General features: G+C 46.9%; 1 protein-coding gene across 2 annotated transcripts; it reads right to left on the reverse strand.

Moving 5' to 3' along the window:
• Positions 1–5650: 5650 nt before the first annotated feature.
• Positions 5651–16388, reverse strand: LOC144390770 (carbohydrate sulfotransferase 5-like). 2 transcript variants are annotated; one of them, XM_078097157.1, is made up of 3 exons: positions 16229–16388; positions 9816–9921; positions 5651–8411 (listed from the first exon to the last, which is right to left on the reverse strand). In XM_078097157.1, the coding sequence occupies exon 3, from the start codon at positions 8314–8316 to the stop codon at positions 7120–7122; it is 1197 nt and encodes a 398-aa protein (XP_077953283.1). In that variant the 5' UTR covers positions 8317–8411; positions 9816–9921; positions 16229–16388; the 3' UTR covers positions 5651–7119. The 2 variants fall into 2 exon arrangements, with proteins under 2 accessions (XP_077953283.1, XP_077953282.1); XM_078097156.1 differs by lacking the exon at positions 9816–9921 and having other exon boundaries at positions 16229–16382.
• Between the last annotated feature and the right edge of the window lie 2784 nt (positions 16389–19172).

Raw genomic sequence — 19172 nt, forward strand, 5'->3', positions numbered from 1 at the left:
GGCGCCGGACCCGCGGAGGTGGACGCAGCAGTTCCTGCTCAGGATTTTCAAAATAAAATGTCAAAATGAGACAAAAAAAGGTAGGACTTATTTTAAAAGTGGTTACAAGCAGAGTGTTATGTATCTATATGTCTATGTATGTGTATGTGTATATTTATTTGCATATGTGAGAACGCAGTGGGAGATAAAGGAAGGTGTTCCTGCTGGTGTTAAGCCTCCGATGAAGAAGCAGCATGTCGGCGTCGTTGAGGGTCTTCTTGTCTTCTCCCTGTCTGCCTGTCTTGCATCCTTCTTCCAAAGATGTCCTTCTTCTTCTTCAAGTCCAGACAGATGTTTTCAAGGTCTGTGTTTTTGTCCGGCAACTGTTTGATCTTTGAGATCACTATTGGATTTCCGTTGGTCTTCTCATCCTCCATCTGTTGGAGTGTTCTGACTATCAGGTAGTTGTCCTCCGCTGGTGGTTGTTGGCCCGCTGCTTGTTCAACTCCTCGTCTACAGCAACGTTGTCAGAGTACGATGCTGTTACTCTGGTCTTCAAGATCTGTTATTGTTGGTCCAGTCCTTTGAAGGTTCTTCTCTCCAGATCTTTGTATTTCTCTTCCTCGCTGTTTCTCTCAGCTTCTGTGAAATGCTTTCCTTCTCTTTGTTGACTTCCAGGGTCCCACTGATCTTCTGGCGAATCAGAGTCTCAACCTTGGTGGGCATCATCTGGTACTTTACCTGAAGGGCTTCCGGGCTCTCTTGTTTTGGGGCGAGGTCTTCGGTGGTCTTTTTCTCCAGGTCCTTGTAGTTTTGTTGCCAGCTGTCATTACTGACGAGGGGTTCCGTGGACTCGGTGAAGACACACCCTCGTTCTCCTTGATGAGCTTAAGGTTCTGGATCTTTTGGTCTGAAAGTTTGGCCTCACGAACCATCCTCTCCTTCTCCTGGTGACTGATGAGCTGGGCTTCAGCCATCTTTTCCTCCTGTAGTCTCAGACACTCCAGCAGGTGGAAGTTCTCGGACTGCGTCTCTTGGCTGTTGTTGGTTTGAGCCGTGGACCCCTGATGGCTCTCCAGGAGCTTTATTCGGTCTTTGGCGATCTCCACTCTTCTCCAGAGGGGTGGTTGCCAATTTCCCATCTTGGGTTATAAAGCAAAAACTGTCCCTTTGAATCTCAGAATCCCTCTCGAAGGAATCGAGGTCAGTAGACCTCATCGCTGGCAAGTGTGAGTGCCAATTTCAGATGGAATGTCTGATGATGGGAGGCCCGGCAGCTTCAGCCCTGTTTTATATTTGACTATTTTGTGTTGGTAAAAGACTGGTCTTTAAAAAAATACGTTTTGTGGTCGTGAATTGAATTGAATTCACTACATCAAGCTCTGGTTATACTCGAAAGTGGATTGTGGAGTAGATTTATTCAGTTTCTGTTCACCCGAATTGCTTTTATTTTGAAAGTTCAACTAATAAGCTTCCGATTGAATCCTAGGTAATTCTGACGGACTTTAAATTAGCTTGTTGCCGGATCAGCAGCTGAGGAAACCGATTGGATCTGCGGGAAAATGTCAGTCAGGGTAGATGCCATCCTCCTGCGTGTCGCATTACCCACCTGCTGTTATCCGAGAGGAGGCGAGGAGGCGAGGAGGGGAGGAGGCGAGGAGGGGAGGGAATGTAGGGAATATATACAATATATAATATGCAGTGCGTTAAAAAGTATTTGCAGCGTTCCTGTTTTTTTTTACTTTTTATCATATTCGCCACAAAATGTTTCTGATCATTAAAGCAAAGATAACAAATACAAAACGCATTTTTTTTTGAATGATGATTCCATGAAAAGGTAATTGCCCCTCAACCCTAATAGCTGGTCGTGCCCCCCTCCTCCTCCTGACCCACCCATCTTTGCAGAATCGCTGTAATTCTAAAGGATGGTTTGAGCTTCATGCCACATCATCTCAATCAGATTTAAATCCGGACTTTGCCTCCAAAAAGCTTTATGGCTTCTAACCGAGCCATTAGGAGGCGAACCTGCTCTTGATTTTCTGATGCATAATGCAGAATGCATGTTGTTCTGTACAAATAGCCTTCCTGGGGGATCCTCTATTTGCTGTTTGGGATTTCAGGCTATGCAAAATGCATTCAATTGAATATTTTTCATGGAATTTTCAATTGGTTTTCTAAAGACATCTTGTAGAACTAGAAGAACTGTTACAGGGTTTTGCTAAGCAGCTTTGCCCCATGTTATCAGTATGTATTTGGAAAAAACAACAATAAGATTAAGGGGGCAAGTCCTCGGTTCTTTATGTTGACTGAGACTTCAAGCTCCACCAAAGATTTTGCTGAAAGGGGAAGCTCTGCTTAAACAAGGCACAGGCCTTTAGCAGTTCGGAGCTCAAGGGCCCAATGGTTTGGAATCCCCTTCAGACAGACCCTTTGAGGGAGGGGGGGCGGTAACACAACGAGGGAACTGGTATAACACCTGCACCCACCTTCCACATGAGAAAGATACCTTTTTTCCTTCCATCTTAATTTTAGCTTTGACTGGGACAGAATTCATTTGCCTGAATTCACAAATACTTTAGTGTCATAATCTACAGCACCTCATGCATTTATTTACACACAGTAAATATTTGAGTATTAAGCTCAATTAGTTGTTCAAAAGGCATCTAGCTCTCGGTCTTTGTAAATGTTGATCTATGTACAATGTGTTTTAAGTATAAATACAAATGTATGCGGATGCTGTGGCAGGATTGCCATTGAATTATGTTTTGGAGGATCGTCTTACTTCAGAAAACCTTGTGATGAGTGCGGTTAGTAAAAATGATTGATTCCAAACTATTGCTCTTTTAGTTTTTCCGATCAGCGCCGACATGCTGTACATGTGTGTATATTCGTGTGTTCCGTGGAGATGTTCCCACCAGCAGACAGATGGCGCCACAACGTGTTGTTTGCTGCCGTCATCTGCTATTCGTGGAGAAAACCTGCTTCCGTGTCTCTCAGTGAACAGACACAAACACGGGCTCCATGTAAATGTTTATTGCATCCGTTAGTACCGTTAAGTTTCTGCTTGAACACCAAACACACCAGTAGACGGTTTCATAGGTTTTACATTGCTTGGGGGTCAACATATGATCTGTTCAGCCACGGCTCCTTTTCCTCCAAAAAACATTTGATTCATCCTCCAGAGAAGAAACACCCCTTGCAGGTCAGCGCACATTCACATGCAAACGTCTGCCGGAGGTCGAAGCATCGCTGTGCACAACCTCAGTTCATCCAAGTCCAGTCAGTAGCAGAATCTGTGAGTAAAACATCAGAGTTCCGGATCATTTCTATCCGACCAACACTGTATTGCTCAGTTCCGCTCTCCACATTGTGTGTACATCTCTGTACCCACAAACACACACACTGAGAACACACAATGTACCAAGCAAAGCACTTGGTTCCATGTGTTCTTATGCTTACGTTCATACGTCTCAGGAAGACTATCAGAGCAAAGAAACAGACTCATCTTCGTCAATATTAACTTTTAAGGACCGTCCGTCTCGCAACACAGTAGACTCACTGTACTTTGTTGAATCTGAATCCATCAGTAGACTTTGTACACATTGCTTATTGAATATAGTGTGATTGTATGAATTACTCACTGAGCTAACTGTCCACAAGGAATGTTAACTCACTAAAGGCCTTCATGTACCCGCCAATAAACATGAAAATGCTAAATGCTTTTAAGGTGAAAGCTAAGGTTTGGAAAGAGGTGATCTGGTTTTCACCGCCTTTGTCAAAGTTGAAAGGATCAATAGAATTGCCCTTCTTAGGACTGCGGGCCTCTGTGTTGGCTCAACATAACCCTACATGTTCAACGTGATTAATGGCTTCATTCCAAAAGCGCAGAATAATTTGCCTTGTTGACTGTCCTGCTGTGTTTGCGCTTTTACTAACTGCTCACAGGAACACGGGTCGGGTCTTCCCCAAGCATTGTTCTGAGGTACTCTCCTGAAACAAGTTATTAATAATTAATAATAAATAAACATTGAAATTCGAAGGTTGAAGGAGTAAAGTCATAAATGATTTCGATGGCCAAACACACACCTGAAATGAACCTGGGGGGGGAAAAGGTTGTTGCACCCTTTGAAAGTATTTGAGTGAATCTTGCAGATTAAAATTCACTACATCGAGCTAAGCGGCGCGCTGACAACCTAAGGGAGCTTCCTGACAGATGTCGATCCACTACATACTACATACTCTGTGGGAGCGTCATTGGGGATCAAAAGTCCCCTGGAAGGGCCGATGGGGCCTTCGGGGGACGCCGGCATGACGCCCAGCTTCAAACGATCTGGATTCAAAGGGACTGAACTGACAGCAAATGGCAGCAGCTGCGCAGAGCCTTTCCTGCTGAAAATGCGCTGACCCTGAAAAAGCCAGGGATACCTAAGGTTGTAACTAAGAAAATAAAGTCCCTTTGTTTTAGTCCCTCGAGTCAGCCACGATACCTTCTGCTGATCTGGGGCCAGGAGGTGGGGGCATTAGCCGTGTCTGCGTGGGTTCTCTCCGGGTTCTCCGGCTTCCTCCCACAGTCCAAAGACATGCTCAGAGGATCAGGTTGATTGGGGACTCTAAATTGCCCGTAGATGTGTGCATGTGAGTGTGAATGGTTGTGTGTCTCTGTGTAGCCCTGCGATTGGCTGGCGACCAATCCAGGATGAACCCTGTATCGCCCGAAGTTGGCTGGGATGGACTCCAGCCCCCCCCGCGACCCCGTGTGCAGGATAAGCGGTTTGACAATGGATGGATGGATGGGTACCGCGGTACCCTTACGTTGAAAACAACGCGATATTAAGACTTGTCTGGGACTAATGTTGCATGCTGTACCGGTACTAGAAAGGTACCGCGGTACCCTTACGTTGAAGACAATGCGATCTTGAATATTTTTAGTAGCCTACCGGTACTTCATTACTCACTGTTCCGCTCCCTGTCAGGCTGCCCGCACGCATTGACTGTGCAGCCGTCACTCACGGTGAGTTATCGGGGGAGACGTGTCCTCATGTAGACTGCGATGGAAAGCATCCATCGAGACACACAGACCAGTCTGTAAAACCTGCTTCAAAAAGGAAGTGAACACTTCAAATATGGCCAAGCGCCTTCATCAGACAGACACCGCAAACTTTTCAGAGAGTTCAAAGAACGACAGGTTAGCAAATGTGACTATAAACACGAACGCCCCCAAGCTCACCCTAACACGAGTAGCTTAGCCTAGTTTAGCTCGGGTGAGCAGGCGTCCTCTTTTACGCGGACGCATTTTTTTAGGTCTCGAAAAAAGAAAAGGTCCAGGTAAAAGAGGACGTCTGCTTTGTTTTGTGTTGTACTGTTGATGTTTGACACGATTTGGAAAAATTGACTTGCTGGTTTAGCCGCTAGCTAGCAGAAAAAACGTCTGCTGACGCAGTCGTCGTCCTTGCCGGAGTTGAGACACAGGTCTGATAAGCTTGAGAGTTGGAGACACGGCAAGCACCACACAACACTCACGCTTTGTTTGTTATGTTTACATTATTGTAATGTCATCGCTGTATGTGATTGTGACGTGGCGCCTTTGAGGCCAACGCCTACACAGGCGTCAAGGACTCACTGAGGTTTGCGTTGGGATGAGGTGCAGGCAAGAAAACTCAGCGCTCTGGGATGTTATTAACCATTCCGCTTTATTATCTTGGTGGTCTTCAGGAAAACAGAAAAAACGAACACTTCTAATGGACATAAATAAACAAAAGGAACCCAACAACCTCAACCTCTCTGCAGGTGCCTTCACTCCAAACCCTCCTGGCGTTTCCCCTCTTTATACAGCCTTCCAGTCAATTGGGCTAATTGGGAGAAACCAACTGGCTGGGGGTTCTGACAGGTCTATCTGAACATGCTGTATCCTACACAGTTATGATAATAATTCACATACATTCTTATATAACGTCAACACTGTTGTCATGTCATGTGGAACAATTATATAATCAAGTGCTGACATTAATGTGCACATTTAGGCGGTTACATATATATTCTGTGCCCTGTCCCAAACAAGGAATGAACTACCCCACTTGTCAGTCAATTTGGGGAAAAGGCTCTTCCCTTTCACAGTGATTGGATCTTGTGTTGCGGCCGGCCACGCTAGTTTAGGGCCAATAGAAATCTTTTCTATACCTAACAACAAAGTACAAAACAAACGTTCTTCCTGATGTTGGTCAGTTGTCCATCTTCACAGCAGGTCCTTTGACTACAACGTCTACCTAACTGTCTACCGGTTCCACCTACGAATCCTGAACAGGGGGACGTACACATTGCCGTCTTCAACGCCTCACCGTCCACGATTCATTAATGGCAAGTTTACGTGCAGCCGCTCTGCTTCTCATGCAAACGGGGAAACCGTGAGAGTTGGCGGCCAGTAGCTTTGTTGGCTAGTTGGCTGGCTGACAACAACTTTCCTAACCCAGTCAAACATCAAGCAAGTGCAACACAAGACAAAGAAAAACAGCAAATAAGTTACTGAATAGTCCAGCAGAAATACATACATGCAAAATAACCTACAATTTCACTCATGTGGGCCTTTATGATCATGAGGTCAGAATGCACACACGATTGTACCAAATAATACACACTTGATGCAATAGGCTACATGCTGGTGGAGCTTGAGGGTGGATCTTGATCTAATTCTTTTTATTTTTAGTTAAGGAAAAATGATTATTCCATGAATTAAGATAAAATATGAATAAACTCAAGTAATGCAAGTAAATGAAGCAAAGTTTATCCCACAGACAGTCAAACAGATGCCAGGTTAAAAAAGGGAACCGTACAGTGTTTTGTTTAGTCCCAAATGTATGCAAATCTCCTCCCTACAATTTTGCTGGTTAATCTCAGATAGCGGTCATTACACAAGTATACCGCAATTAAACCCTTTAAAGCCCATATATCAAACTACCGGATGACTTTGCTATTGTGAGAATTACAGACAGGTCCTCATCGGGGAGCCGAAGCATGCAGTCGCTTCTGCTTCTTTCATATCCGCTGGGCGGTATCTGGCCAGAACCTGGAATTAGCTTGACACCCCTGCTTTAAAGCACACAGACGTCGGTCAAACAAAGTCTGGCGGTGTGTTTGATATTCGAATTAACCGTCACTTGGACGGTCTGTTTTCTCTGGCAGCCAGCTGAACTGGTAAGGTTCCTGTGGCACCAGTAGATCAAAGTCGAGTCGCTTCTGCTCTTTTTCGCTGTTAACAGTCCTGTATCCGAGCAACGACATGGCCCCTTTGCACACCTCCTGGATGCGTCTGACCTTGTTGTGTGGCAGCGTGGTACGCCAAGCCTCGGAGACGTCGGCGGCATTCCGCGAGGTGATATCAAAGGCCTCTTTCTTGGTGCCTCTTCCTTTTCCATGAGTCACTCGGTAGATCCATTCCGCCAACTGGCTGGTCGTCTCCAGACCCACAAACTCGTACATGGCAGTTATCTCCTCAAGTGGGTTGCGCACCACGTCCTCATAGCGGATCATCTTGTAACGGCCTTTTAGAAACGGGGGGGGCTTCAGCATGGCCCTCTCATTAATGCGGATGTGGCTTCGGCAGATCTCCTGCATGACTTGGTACTGCACTTCTGCCGCTGGTATGTTTTTCTGCTCCAAGACGATGGCGCTATCACTATTGAAGGCTTTGGCTAACTCGTCTCTGGAGCGCATTACAGCCCGAGGGTCTCGGACCAGGTGGATGATGTGGAGATTTAGGCTTGGGTCCTGCAAGAGCGGGTAGAGGGATTCCAGCTCAAAGAATCTCACTTCTTTCAGTACCACGTGACTGTAGGTGCCACAAGCCTTCTCCACCCCCTGCAGGCCATGGGTACCACATGCATTGAAGCACTGAGTCTGGTTGCTGAATTGGCCACGTGGTGTCAGAGGACAGGCCGGCGGGGAGCATAGTGCTCTGCTGTGACTCCACATAAATAAGGAGGACACCTGGTGCTTCTCTGACAGGTAGGCCTCCATCGCGGAAAAGTCACACTGAAATACGCTTCGCAACAGATCCCTTACTGCCATTCGGAGAACCCGCGCACCGTGTTTCTGGATATTGGTCCACACATGCCATGCCGGCTCCATCAGATAGAAGACAGATGGGTGCTGGCTGAACACCTGACCCACAAAGGAGGAGCCTGATCGCCACGAGGACAACAGCAGAACGTGAACTTTGTCGTTGGGGGGAGCAGAGCCGCAGGGACTGAGCTGGACATACCAGCCGCAGAATAGGACCACCGCTGCCCCCTGAAGGATGACCAGGAAGATCATGGTGCTGAGGTTCACTCTGCAGCGCAGCATGATGGCTGAGGATCACTGCCTGTGTTCGGGACTCAATGTAGGTCTTTCTCTTTACCGTCCTTGGTGGAGCTGAGCTTCTGAAGCAGAACCCTGGCCTGAGGGTAAAGGGAGAGAGAGAGAAAAGGATATGAATAGGAAAAAGGGATTTTTCTTGCATCATGAGAATCCACGGGTACAGGGCGGGCCCTTCCTAGAGGCGATCAAGGCGACCGCCTAGGGCATCAAAGTCGTGGGGGGGGCCCTCTATCAACAACATTAATAAACAAAATTAAATTAAATAAAACCCTGGTGAAAAAAATACCATCATTAAAACAAGTAAACATGACGCCCGGGCCAGATGTTGAAATTCCATTTCATATGTGTTTGGGGGGGGGGGCACGACAACCCCGCACAGCGGACCTTATGGTTGCGTGCGTTGCAAGGCAATGGGCTCGTTTTGCGTAAAAAATTGCATGTGTGGCGTGAGTGCGTGTGAAAAATAATAATGGAAAATAATTGGGTTGCTAAGCTCTGGCCAAAGCTCAGACTTCAATATCCCGAGAAGGTGAAGCTCGGCGCTATGGAGTCATCTTGTCACACAATAGACCACATCATAGTTTATTTTCATCTTCACTGCATGTTTAATTTAATCTTCACTGCATGTTATCTAACTCCCCTGTCATTTCAGATCCTCCCACATCATCAGCTCATTGCCCTCACCTGAAGCACATCCCCTCATCAGCCACTCACTATTTAAGCCCGTCACATTCGTTTGTTCCCTGCCAGATTGTCTCGTGTGTTTTGCAGAGTTTTCCAAGTTACCCCGGTCTACCTCTGTTTTGACCCTGCCTGCCCCCTTTCGGATTTGTTTGCCTTCCTGATTGTCACCCTGGTTCTGACCTCTGCCGGTTCCCGTCTACGGATTCCCTGCCTGCCCCTCTCGGACTTGTTTGCCCCTCTGACAGATCTCCCGGTTTAGACCTTGTCTGCCCGATTGATTAAAACCTACTAGTTCCTTCCATCTTGGTCTGAGTCATGCTTTTGGGTCTCGTCGTGCACCGGTACCAGTAGCCGTGATACATCTGTTTTGGGGACAGTAAAGGTCCAACTCCCCCACAAAGGAATCCTTAGTTTATCTGACATGGACTTCGATGCTTGGTCAGCACTGATTAAACACTATCTGTACCGTAAGAATATGATAAATGGCAGAATTACACAATATCTAGTTAGAATTGGCAAAAACACGACTGGGGGAAAGCAGAGAAAAGGTGAACCAGGGTAAGAGTGAGCGCCATCTCAGGTGGACCTTATCCAGATCCCCCTCCCTTCCCTTACACACAGGCCGCGTTCACTCCTCCACGGCGAAGAAGACAGTGGGGAGGGGGGCAACCAAGGCAGAGGTAAAATGAATGGGGGGCAGTTTAGACAACATAAGAACTGTTTCAACTGTGGGCAGCCTGTACTTTGGTCAAACGCATGCCCCCGATCACCTAAGGGCCAGAGGACTCAGTCCAACCCACCTCATGATGTCTATCCACCATAAGCACCATACACACTACAGCAAATGCCATGGGGTGCCCAGATCAAATGCCCGATGGTAACCTGTTTCCAGAACCCATGGTTACTCTGAAAATCAATGGAAGAGATTACAAATGTCAAATGTTATTCCACAATATACACAACACTGCCACAATCAAGGAATACTGTGCCAGTTATTGGATTTTTGGGTCAATCGTGGCCACTTTCTATCCACGCTCCACTCTTAGAGGCACCAGTTGCTGCAAGCTCCAACAAACACTGAGTAACGAGGCAGAGGTCTGGTGGGGGAGAGTGGAAGACTATGATCAAACTGATCTACATGAGACTGATCACTGTTGGGGCTCGTGGTTCAAGGTATTACACCCGACCGAACCACCGGTGGATCCTTCACATCGCACGATGAACTATTCGCTGTCTCCTGATGAGAACTGTGATATCCTGTGGGATGGACCGGAGTTTGAATGGACATCCAACGGTTAAAGTCTGCGAGATCTATGTGGGGAAACAAGGTGTAGCAGCCACGGTCAAGGAACTAACCTCTGGTTTACAAGTTATATATGCGCTACAAGAGGCATCGGCTCCTCACATCACCTTGCTCATTCCAAGCGGAGGAGAACCTAAGAACATGAGGCCAATGATTAAGACAGGGGTTGACGCCACGGACTGGGTTCCCACCCAAAGTGTTAACCTACATTACTCTCAAGCCAATGATATGTACCGTATTGCACACACATTTGAAGTAAAACTCATACCAGAGAAAGACATAAGCCGCACACATGGTAGAGAAAACACTGACCATGAGAACACACAACTCATGCTAGATTTTCTTGCCAAATTTTGGACAAAAGGGGCAGCTGATGTGTGATTGATTCCAGTAGTCCCAGTGGTCCTGGCCCGGTCCCAATTTACCGTCCTCCGTACCCCTTAAGGGAAGAACAAACTGTAGGGATAGCAAAAGCAATCGAAAGGTTGTTGGACACAGGCGTTTTGGAAAGGATGAGGTCCCCCTGGAATACCCTGATTAACCGGGTCCCTAAACACGGAAAGCCCAAAACAGCCCACTTAACAATGGAAAACATACATTTGAGGTTCAACACTGCAAACATTAAAATCTAAGTAAGATAAAATATCTAAAATCAGGGCAATATAACTTGCTTTTAGTCCGACAAGATATTTCTTCTTACCAGGTAGTTTTAATGGTGGAGCATTTCCCTTGTTTCAAGTGTTGCATTCCTTAATTATCTTAATAAGGTATTAAAACTTGTTAATGCGATTTTAATTCTGGTTCTGAGCAGGTTAATGCTTGAAATAAGAATTGCCATAATTATACGGCTGTTTGATCACCACTGACAAGTACTTTGCGCATTCGTCAATACCACAGAGCAACCTGAAATCAGCAGAGCCGCCAGCTTTCATCGGTCCGCCACGTGACGCACGCTTTTGCATGTTTTCACACGCACTCACGCCACACACAAAAAAAAATGGACCCTGTCGACCATAACTATGTAAATAAGGTGTGGGGGAAGGTTTATTTTTAAATATACTAACATAAGACATTTCCAACCTTGACTCTTAGTTAATAGTATTCTCAATATTTATAATATTTTGATCCCGCCCCCCTCTTTATGAAATGGTACCTTCCCAAAGAGAAAGCGCAAAGAGGGTCCGTTAAGAGCGCGTATAGTGTGTTTATGCCTGTCTACTTCTCCTTAGCAAGCTAACATTTATTTGAACTGCTCATTTGCGCCGTTTCCAGACTGTTTTTAGGTAAAAACTGAACTTGTCAAACGACTTTCAACCTCGATCGTTTCATCATTTTAAAGAACTTCACTGATCTGGTTATAGTCTGTGCTTCAATGCAGCTGCAGGTGAAGGGACATCTAGGATCACACTTGGCACACCTGGCAACACCTGGCACAGCAGCCAGTGAAACACAGACCGAAGACACGGAGCATGCAGCAGGTAAATCTATTCAAGAAAAACTGGGGGGTAACGATTCATTCACTAAATTGATTAATCGATTTATATTCCTGCGATCCAACTGAATCGATCTGTGCTCCGCAAATTGGCATTCCGGACGACATATATCGATTACAAATCGATTGAGATGGTACATAATCGATTTGTATCGATACTTGGAAACCGCACATTGGATTTAAGTACAAAAGTGGTGTGGACGCGTGTTTGTTTGTTTGTTTTTTAGCACTTTAGACGCGTTAAACGTTACTGATTCAGTCTGTCTGTGACGTCATCGGTACGCAGCGGCCGCCGCGCGAAACTCAACAACAACTAAACACGGCGTGGAGGAGACGACTGCGAGCGAGACGTTTACAAACCAACTTATTGGTCCAGTGGAAACATTTGGGCTTTTGCAAACACGGAGGTGTTCTAAATAAGTCGGTCGCTGTTTGTAGAATATGTAGAAGACAAATAAAAAACCACGGAAACACGACGAATCTTTCCGGCCGTCTATTAAGGCGCCGTGGGATTAAACAACGCCGACCGTCAGGACCTCGAGCAGCGTCACCGCTGCAGCAGCAGCAGGTAACTGCAGCTCTGCAGACGCCTCAGGCCTCCAGCACCAAACTCACCATCACAGTAACAAGTTTATCTGTAACGACGTGCGACCCGACAATGTGGTTGAACATCCGGGGTTCTGTGAATTGATCCAAACATTGAGTAATTATTGTGTAATGTTTACATCGAAAATGGCACTTGATTCAAATAAAAGGTGAATACATTTGCCATTAATTGTTGTTTGCTTGATTATAATATCCATAATTAATTTAAACCTTACAAGAAACAACAGGGATCTCAGAAACTTGAATCAATTTCAAGTCCCTGAATTGAATCGAATCAAATGGTTCTAAATTAACCCAGATCGTCCATGACATGAATCGGCAATCGTGAACCGCGATTCGAATCAAACGTAAAAACGTTTGGAGTGCTGGCGAACTTCACTAATCTCACAAAGTGAGTGTGAAGCACTCAGTCAAACCCTGAGCTGTGGTGGGCGGTCGGACCCGGACGGGAGGGAACTGGCGAAGGAAATGCGGAATTTCCCCGATTTGCCAAAAGCCACCACGACCACTCTGGAACTGCTAACTTTCTTTGTATGAGGAGAAATTAAGAGAAACGTTGCCAAACATGTGGGCGGCCCTCAGGATTGCTGGTACCTGTAACGGTAGCTTCTGCAGAGAGACGCTTTTTAAAATTAACTATAGTTAACTATAACGTACCTTTTGGTCAACAATGAGCCAAGAGCGTCTCACTTTTGAGTATCAACCGCGAGGTTTCAAGTCGGATGTTTTCCAGTGACACCATTGACAAGGCTAGGCTTGTTCATTTGTACGGTCTAAAGTACAACTATACCACAGTACATCCATTGTTGACTTTGTTTTACATTGCACTTTTGCACTCATAGCCTACACGTATGCCTACATTTTATTTAGAAGTATTTCAAATTCTGGTTTGACACAGGTCTGTGCTTTCTAATTCATCGCTTAAATCTTATTAGTGTGTATTTGTCAGGGACATAGTGTATAATACATACAACATAGTGTACCTATAATGTCTATCAGAGCGATAACATGGAATGGATGTGATGAAAGTGGGCCTACGTGGTGGTGGTGGTGGGGGGGGGGGGGGGTCGCCCTGCACGGGTAATATACGGAAGTACTACCTGAGCCTTCATACACACATAATCTCAAATGATGGGACAAAGGAAACAGTGTCTCAGCATCCAACGTGAAGGACTCCCCGTGTCATCTGATCTCGGGCCGCGAGGCTGAACCAGCGTTTTGAGTCGGTGTGCGATGTGCACTCCTGCTGTGTAACATTTGGGGGGGGCGGGTGCTCAAAAATGGCTCAGGGAAAGAAAAATATTAATAATAAAATGAATAAATATAAAAAGACAGTAGGATATACTCCCTGTCCTTTAGGAGTCTCTCTTTTCTTGGCATTACGCTGCCAATTTTGCAAATGAGATAAACAATGTTGTGCGTAATAACCGAGAGTGACGTACATAAAGCCGACAACACACACACACTGTTTTCTTTTACAGTTGAAGCATAAGCAGCATTACACTAATAATATACCGACAGGTACTATTGTTTTAAACAAAACTACTGAACTAATTTGTAGAGTAAACAACAGTAAAACTGCCTTTAAATGCTCTGCCTGCATCTCTCTCTTCATTAAACATGACGTAACATTTTTTGTTTGTTTTATCTTTTTTAGGAAACGTCGGACCAGTTGCAACGGAACGTTTTCATCAGCGCTGCTTCCGGGTGTGGTTCATTTATCAGCCAGCAACAATCTGGGGATCTCACAAACACCGTCACCCCCTGTTGGTCCGATGCTGCAGCCGCATCCAACACCCACGATGGCCCCATAAAAAAGACGTTTGTTAGCACTTCTGTCTTATTCGTTAATTAAACCAATAGGCTGTGAGAAAACCGTGCTAAGTTTTTCCGACGAACCGTTCCAGAAGGCAGCGTGACGCCAATTCCCATCTTCAGCAGGAACCATCAAACCAGTTTATGGGACGTCCCTGGGCCCACCGGCCCCCCGAGCCGTGGACACGAGTGAGATACCTCCTGTTGGTTTCCAACGTTAAAAGCTACAGAAAGACCGAGCGTATTTTAAAAAAAAGGGGGCTTGCTAATCTATCATTGACCAGAGACCCAAATCTCCGGTGCCAGGTGATAACATCCTCTTAAGAGCATCAGAGCGGGGGAAAGCCTGAAAGAGCTCCAAGCCCATCGTGGGAGGGGGAAACCTTTTTTAGGGTTGGATCAACGGCCGGGACGCCCCGCTTAGCCTCAGAATAAATCCAACGACAAGACACGAGAGTTTGGGACGGTCCTTTGGCGTTTCCAGGGGGAGACCCAGATCCCCCGCGTTCCATAATCTGTTGTGCTCATTGAAGAAGCTCCGACAAGAGTTCCTCACGGACACGGAGGTAAACACCAGACATCACCCCAAGCAGATCCGTCTCCCTCGCTCGGCCACTCCGTTGCTTTTTTTCAATCAATCACATGTGCAATTCCCTTTCATGTATTTTCTTAAAATACATTTTTGTAATGTGACGATAAAGCTGTAATCTGATATTATCTCCAAATACGTCATGAATTGGTTCCGATTCACGGAACTTGGGAGACTGGTTCACCCTTGTAACCCATATTCTGCATATTGCGCCAATGAAATTCTTGAATGACTAACTCCTTAGCTGTCGAATAACTGATGTTGTCTCAATTGTCTGTCTCAGATGTCTGTCCTCAATTAATCAGTAACCAAAGTGTGTGGAGTGACTGCGAGGCCATAGGCGTACGTTTAATGTCTAATATTTACTGAGGGAACTTCGATACGAGCACATCTCTTCCCGCTACCTCAGGGGTCGCCCCGGGGTCAACCTGTAGTTCCTTCTTCATCATCATGACGCACTGGCCGAGCGGCCCGCGGCAGGCTGGCTGAACCCGAGGTGGTACCGACAGAACCCAGACCACATCCGTCTTAGGTTCTCTGATACAGCAACGCAGTGGTTGAGGCTACAGTTTCGCCCACTTGTTCGCCGTGGCCTTTGGCCGAGTAAAGTCACCTGCATTGGATCTTTTATTTCTTTGCCTTTTTAATCTTTTTGCTTGTTTGTTGTGTTACTTTTGCTCGTATGCGGGTTATTTGGATCCTTTAAAGCCCTTTAGAAGTGCCCTATAAATAAAATTCGTTGGTTGGAGATACAGGATGCCTCCGTCCTCTGGGGGGGAAACTGGTGGTTTTTTTCGCCATTTTAAATCAGACAATCAAGGAAATGGTTCATTTTCGTTATCGGTGCGAAACGTTACACAACACACTGCTGCTTTTGTTGTCCTGCGTGAATCTGAAGAGGACAAAAGCAGGAAAGCTGCTGGGGCTCAGCTGTCCAAACGTCGCACAGCTGCAGAGAGTCGCGTGTTTAGAGGATAAACAAACTTCTACAGGCAGGCAGTCTTCTCCCAAAACAACGGCCTCGGACGGCCGGCGGACTTTCGGCCTCTCCGACGCTTCGGGCTCGGACGCCTTCAGTTGGGTGGTCGTCGGTCATTGCAGAGAAGGTCGGGGCCGTAACGAGGTCACAGGCTGCTGGTGCAACGCGCAGCAGAGGAAAACGGCTCCACCTCCGCGTCCGGCGGGTCACATCTGGATCAACGGGCGCTTTTTACGCGCGTCTCTCGCTCTTAACGGGCGCATTTGGCGGCCGAAGGTCCCGCAGGACGGGGACGCTGTCTCTGTCTCGCGCGAATCGCCAAGGCGACGAAAACAAAAAGTCCCGGCCGAAGAGAAGAGGAAAGCGGGGCGGGTTTCGCCCCTTCGTTTGGTTACCCCTCACCCCTCACCCCCCTCACCCCTCACTTACCGTTTACCGTCGGCCGTCGGTGCCCCGTGGACGCGCGTCGCCGCTCGGGTACTGGCACCGGGTCCGGAGACGTGGCCAGCGGCTCCTGCGGGGCTGAATGCTGCGCGGGGAGGGAGGGAGGGCGGGAGGCCGGGGCTCGCTTATAAAGCCCCGGGTGGAGGGGGTGGAGGGGGGCCGGGGGGGGGGTGGAGGGGGGCCGGGGCTCGCTTATAAAGCCCCGGGTGGAGGGGGTGGAGGGGGGCCGGGAGGGGATGGAGGGGGGCCGGGGCTCGCTTATAAAGCGACCCAAAACTATGACGTTAAAAACTTTTAACCTTACATTTAATTTATATCGTGTGGTTGTAATAGTGAAGCGTGTGTCAAGTGATCACTGACTGTGGATCATTTCTAGCGGTTCAAATATTCTAACATACATGATTTGTGCACAATAACACGCACTATAAACAATGTCATCACAAAATGATTACAGTATTTTACCGTACACCGGATTACTGTACATGATAGTGGGGGCGATGGGGTTGTACTCTCCGTTCTTTTTAATACTAGATATTAATAAACAACAGACATTTGTATTACGTCGCAAAACTCAAAACACGCGGTGATCTCGTAAAAAGTCTTTCCGCATCAACATGTTTACACGCAACAGATGACGTGTTGTTTGGCCTCTCATCATGTGCGTTATTGAACGAGAACCGTTTCCTTTCTGTGGCGCCCTCTCATTCCCACCAACACACACGCCGTGGAACCCACGTGCAGCCGGGCACAGGCGTCACGTGACAGGGGGAGTCACGTGACGGAGTAACGGACACAGTGTTGCAGCAGTACAGTGAGAAAATGCGCCGATGGGAAACACTCGACTCGACCCGTATTTTCCGCCACAACTTTGTTGTACAAATACTTCGTTACTGTGCTTAAGTAGAAATTTTGGGGTATCTATACTTTACTGGAGTATTTATTTTTCAGGCGACTTTTTACTTTCTGCTCCTTACATTTTAAAAGATTGGTAAAAGTTGGTATTTAGCGACGCGGAGCCTCCTCTTCCTCCTCACGCAGAGTCCACGTAACGTTAGATGAGCGTCTTCATGGCCTAAATGTCTTATTGGGAGTCCGGCACGACGCAGCGACCTGCAGGCAGCGTATTAAATAAAGTGACGTGTGTCTTAATGAATGCGGCGTTGCAGATGAACACAAAGGGATTCTGTTCTACAAAGATCCACTTCTACAGGAGTCTTTGCCACAAGCCTCTGCGTGCTTGTGCAAGCGCTCATATTTACCCATTTCTTCCCACGAAAGCTCTTCAATCTGCTCCGTTCTCTCGTAAACATTCTTCCTGTTAATAACGGCCGCATTGTGCTGTGAGAACGGGACCGTGAGACTCCGTGAAGGACGTAGTCAGCTGGCATCGACGCCCCACCACCACCCAAAGGGTCGGCCTTAACACGCTGAGCTGAGACGCTTCTTCGGCTCATTTCAATCTGCATCAATTCGGTCGCAAACCAAAAGCCCACGAGCGAGATGCACGTAGTGGTGAAATATGTGGCGACGTTTGTCTTGCGTCTCAAGTGTCCTGTGTATTTGACCCTGACGTGGCAGAAGCAGAACGATTTAAGGTCTCCACGTGAAGAAGGGAGTTAACTTGCTCGGAGCAAAGGAACGGTGTGCATTTTTTTCGCCGTCTCCTCCACATTTAGATCAACGAAGGTCAACCTGGGGCGATCTCGCCTGGCAAATCCGCCGAAAAGGCACTGATGTCGATCACAACGTTCATCCAGGGCAAAACAACACGACGCCCACAGAGGGATGCAGCTGGTTCTCGTGAAAAACAAATAAACACAACCCCATTGTCATTTCCTGTTCCACCGCCGAGCCAGAAGCCTTTGGTCAGCAGTAAACGCCAGCTGGATGAGGAGGCGACGGGCGGAGGGCGACGGTGCTTCTGCAGCCTGGTTGTAAAACGGACAGAAATGCAACCACGGCATTTTGAGTCATAACGCGATTGCGGAGTTAAATGTTCCCGGAGGATACGGCCTAAAACCTGGGATTTAAAAAACATATCACTTTGTCAGATGAGACGTTTTGTGAGCCATCACCAGCTAAACCGATGACGTCGTGCTGGCGATGCTAACGTGCTAATCTGACTAGCCCGAACGTGGCAAACGCATGTTAGCAAAGCGTCCATATAACAACGGGTGGAAAAAAACTCCTTCCGGTGAAATATGTCACTTAAATGTTCCCTGAGAATGAGCCTTGAGCCTTTTTATAGCATTTGGGGTTTTCCTCCTAATGGAGCGACCTTGGGTTTCTGAGGTATTCCTCCGTGACGAGTGATTTTCTGTCTAACAGATCATTTCCTTCAGATCTTGTTGATATGTTTCCTATGGGTTTTGCTTATTTTTTTCGCCCAGTGTGGGAGAGCCTGGTAAAGACGGCCTAATCTGCCCCTTTAAATCCGGGTCTGACAAAGAATTGTTGCTTTAGATTTTGGGTGAACCCTTTTCCTTTAATGGCGGATGTTACGATGATCCCAAACATGATTTGATTCACGCCGTTGTGCGTGTTTTAATCGGCTGAATGGCAGTTTGTTTCCATCCGTCTGTGCGTGAAGCCCTCTGACAGACGGGGGGAGTGACGTAGTGGAACGCGCTGGGCGCGCCTCGCCGCAGCGTTTGGTCCAACCCAAATTAGCGGATGTGGCGGCTTAGATGAGCTAACACAGTGGTACAGGTCCAGAACGCACACACGCACACACACACACACACACACACACACACACGAGAGTGCGTCAGAGGGGAAATTAAAACCATGACGCTGAAGTTTATTCCTCCACAAAACACATTACAAAAGGAAATAAATGAGAAACTCCGCCAAAGTTCTCAGTTTTATATTATTCCTGTTATACATTAAATAACTCAACCGTTTTCTCTGCTTTGACTACAATTGAATC

This window comes from Gasterosteus aculeatus, chromosome Y (genome assembly GCF_964276395.1).
Source record: "Gasterosteus aculeatus chromosome Y, fGasAcu3.hap1.1, whole genome shotgun sequence".
Lineage (NCBI taxonomy): Eukaryota > Metazoa > Chordata > Actinopteri > Perciformes > Gasterosteidae > Gasterosteus > Gasterosteus aculeatus.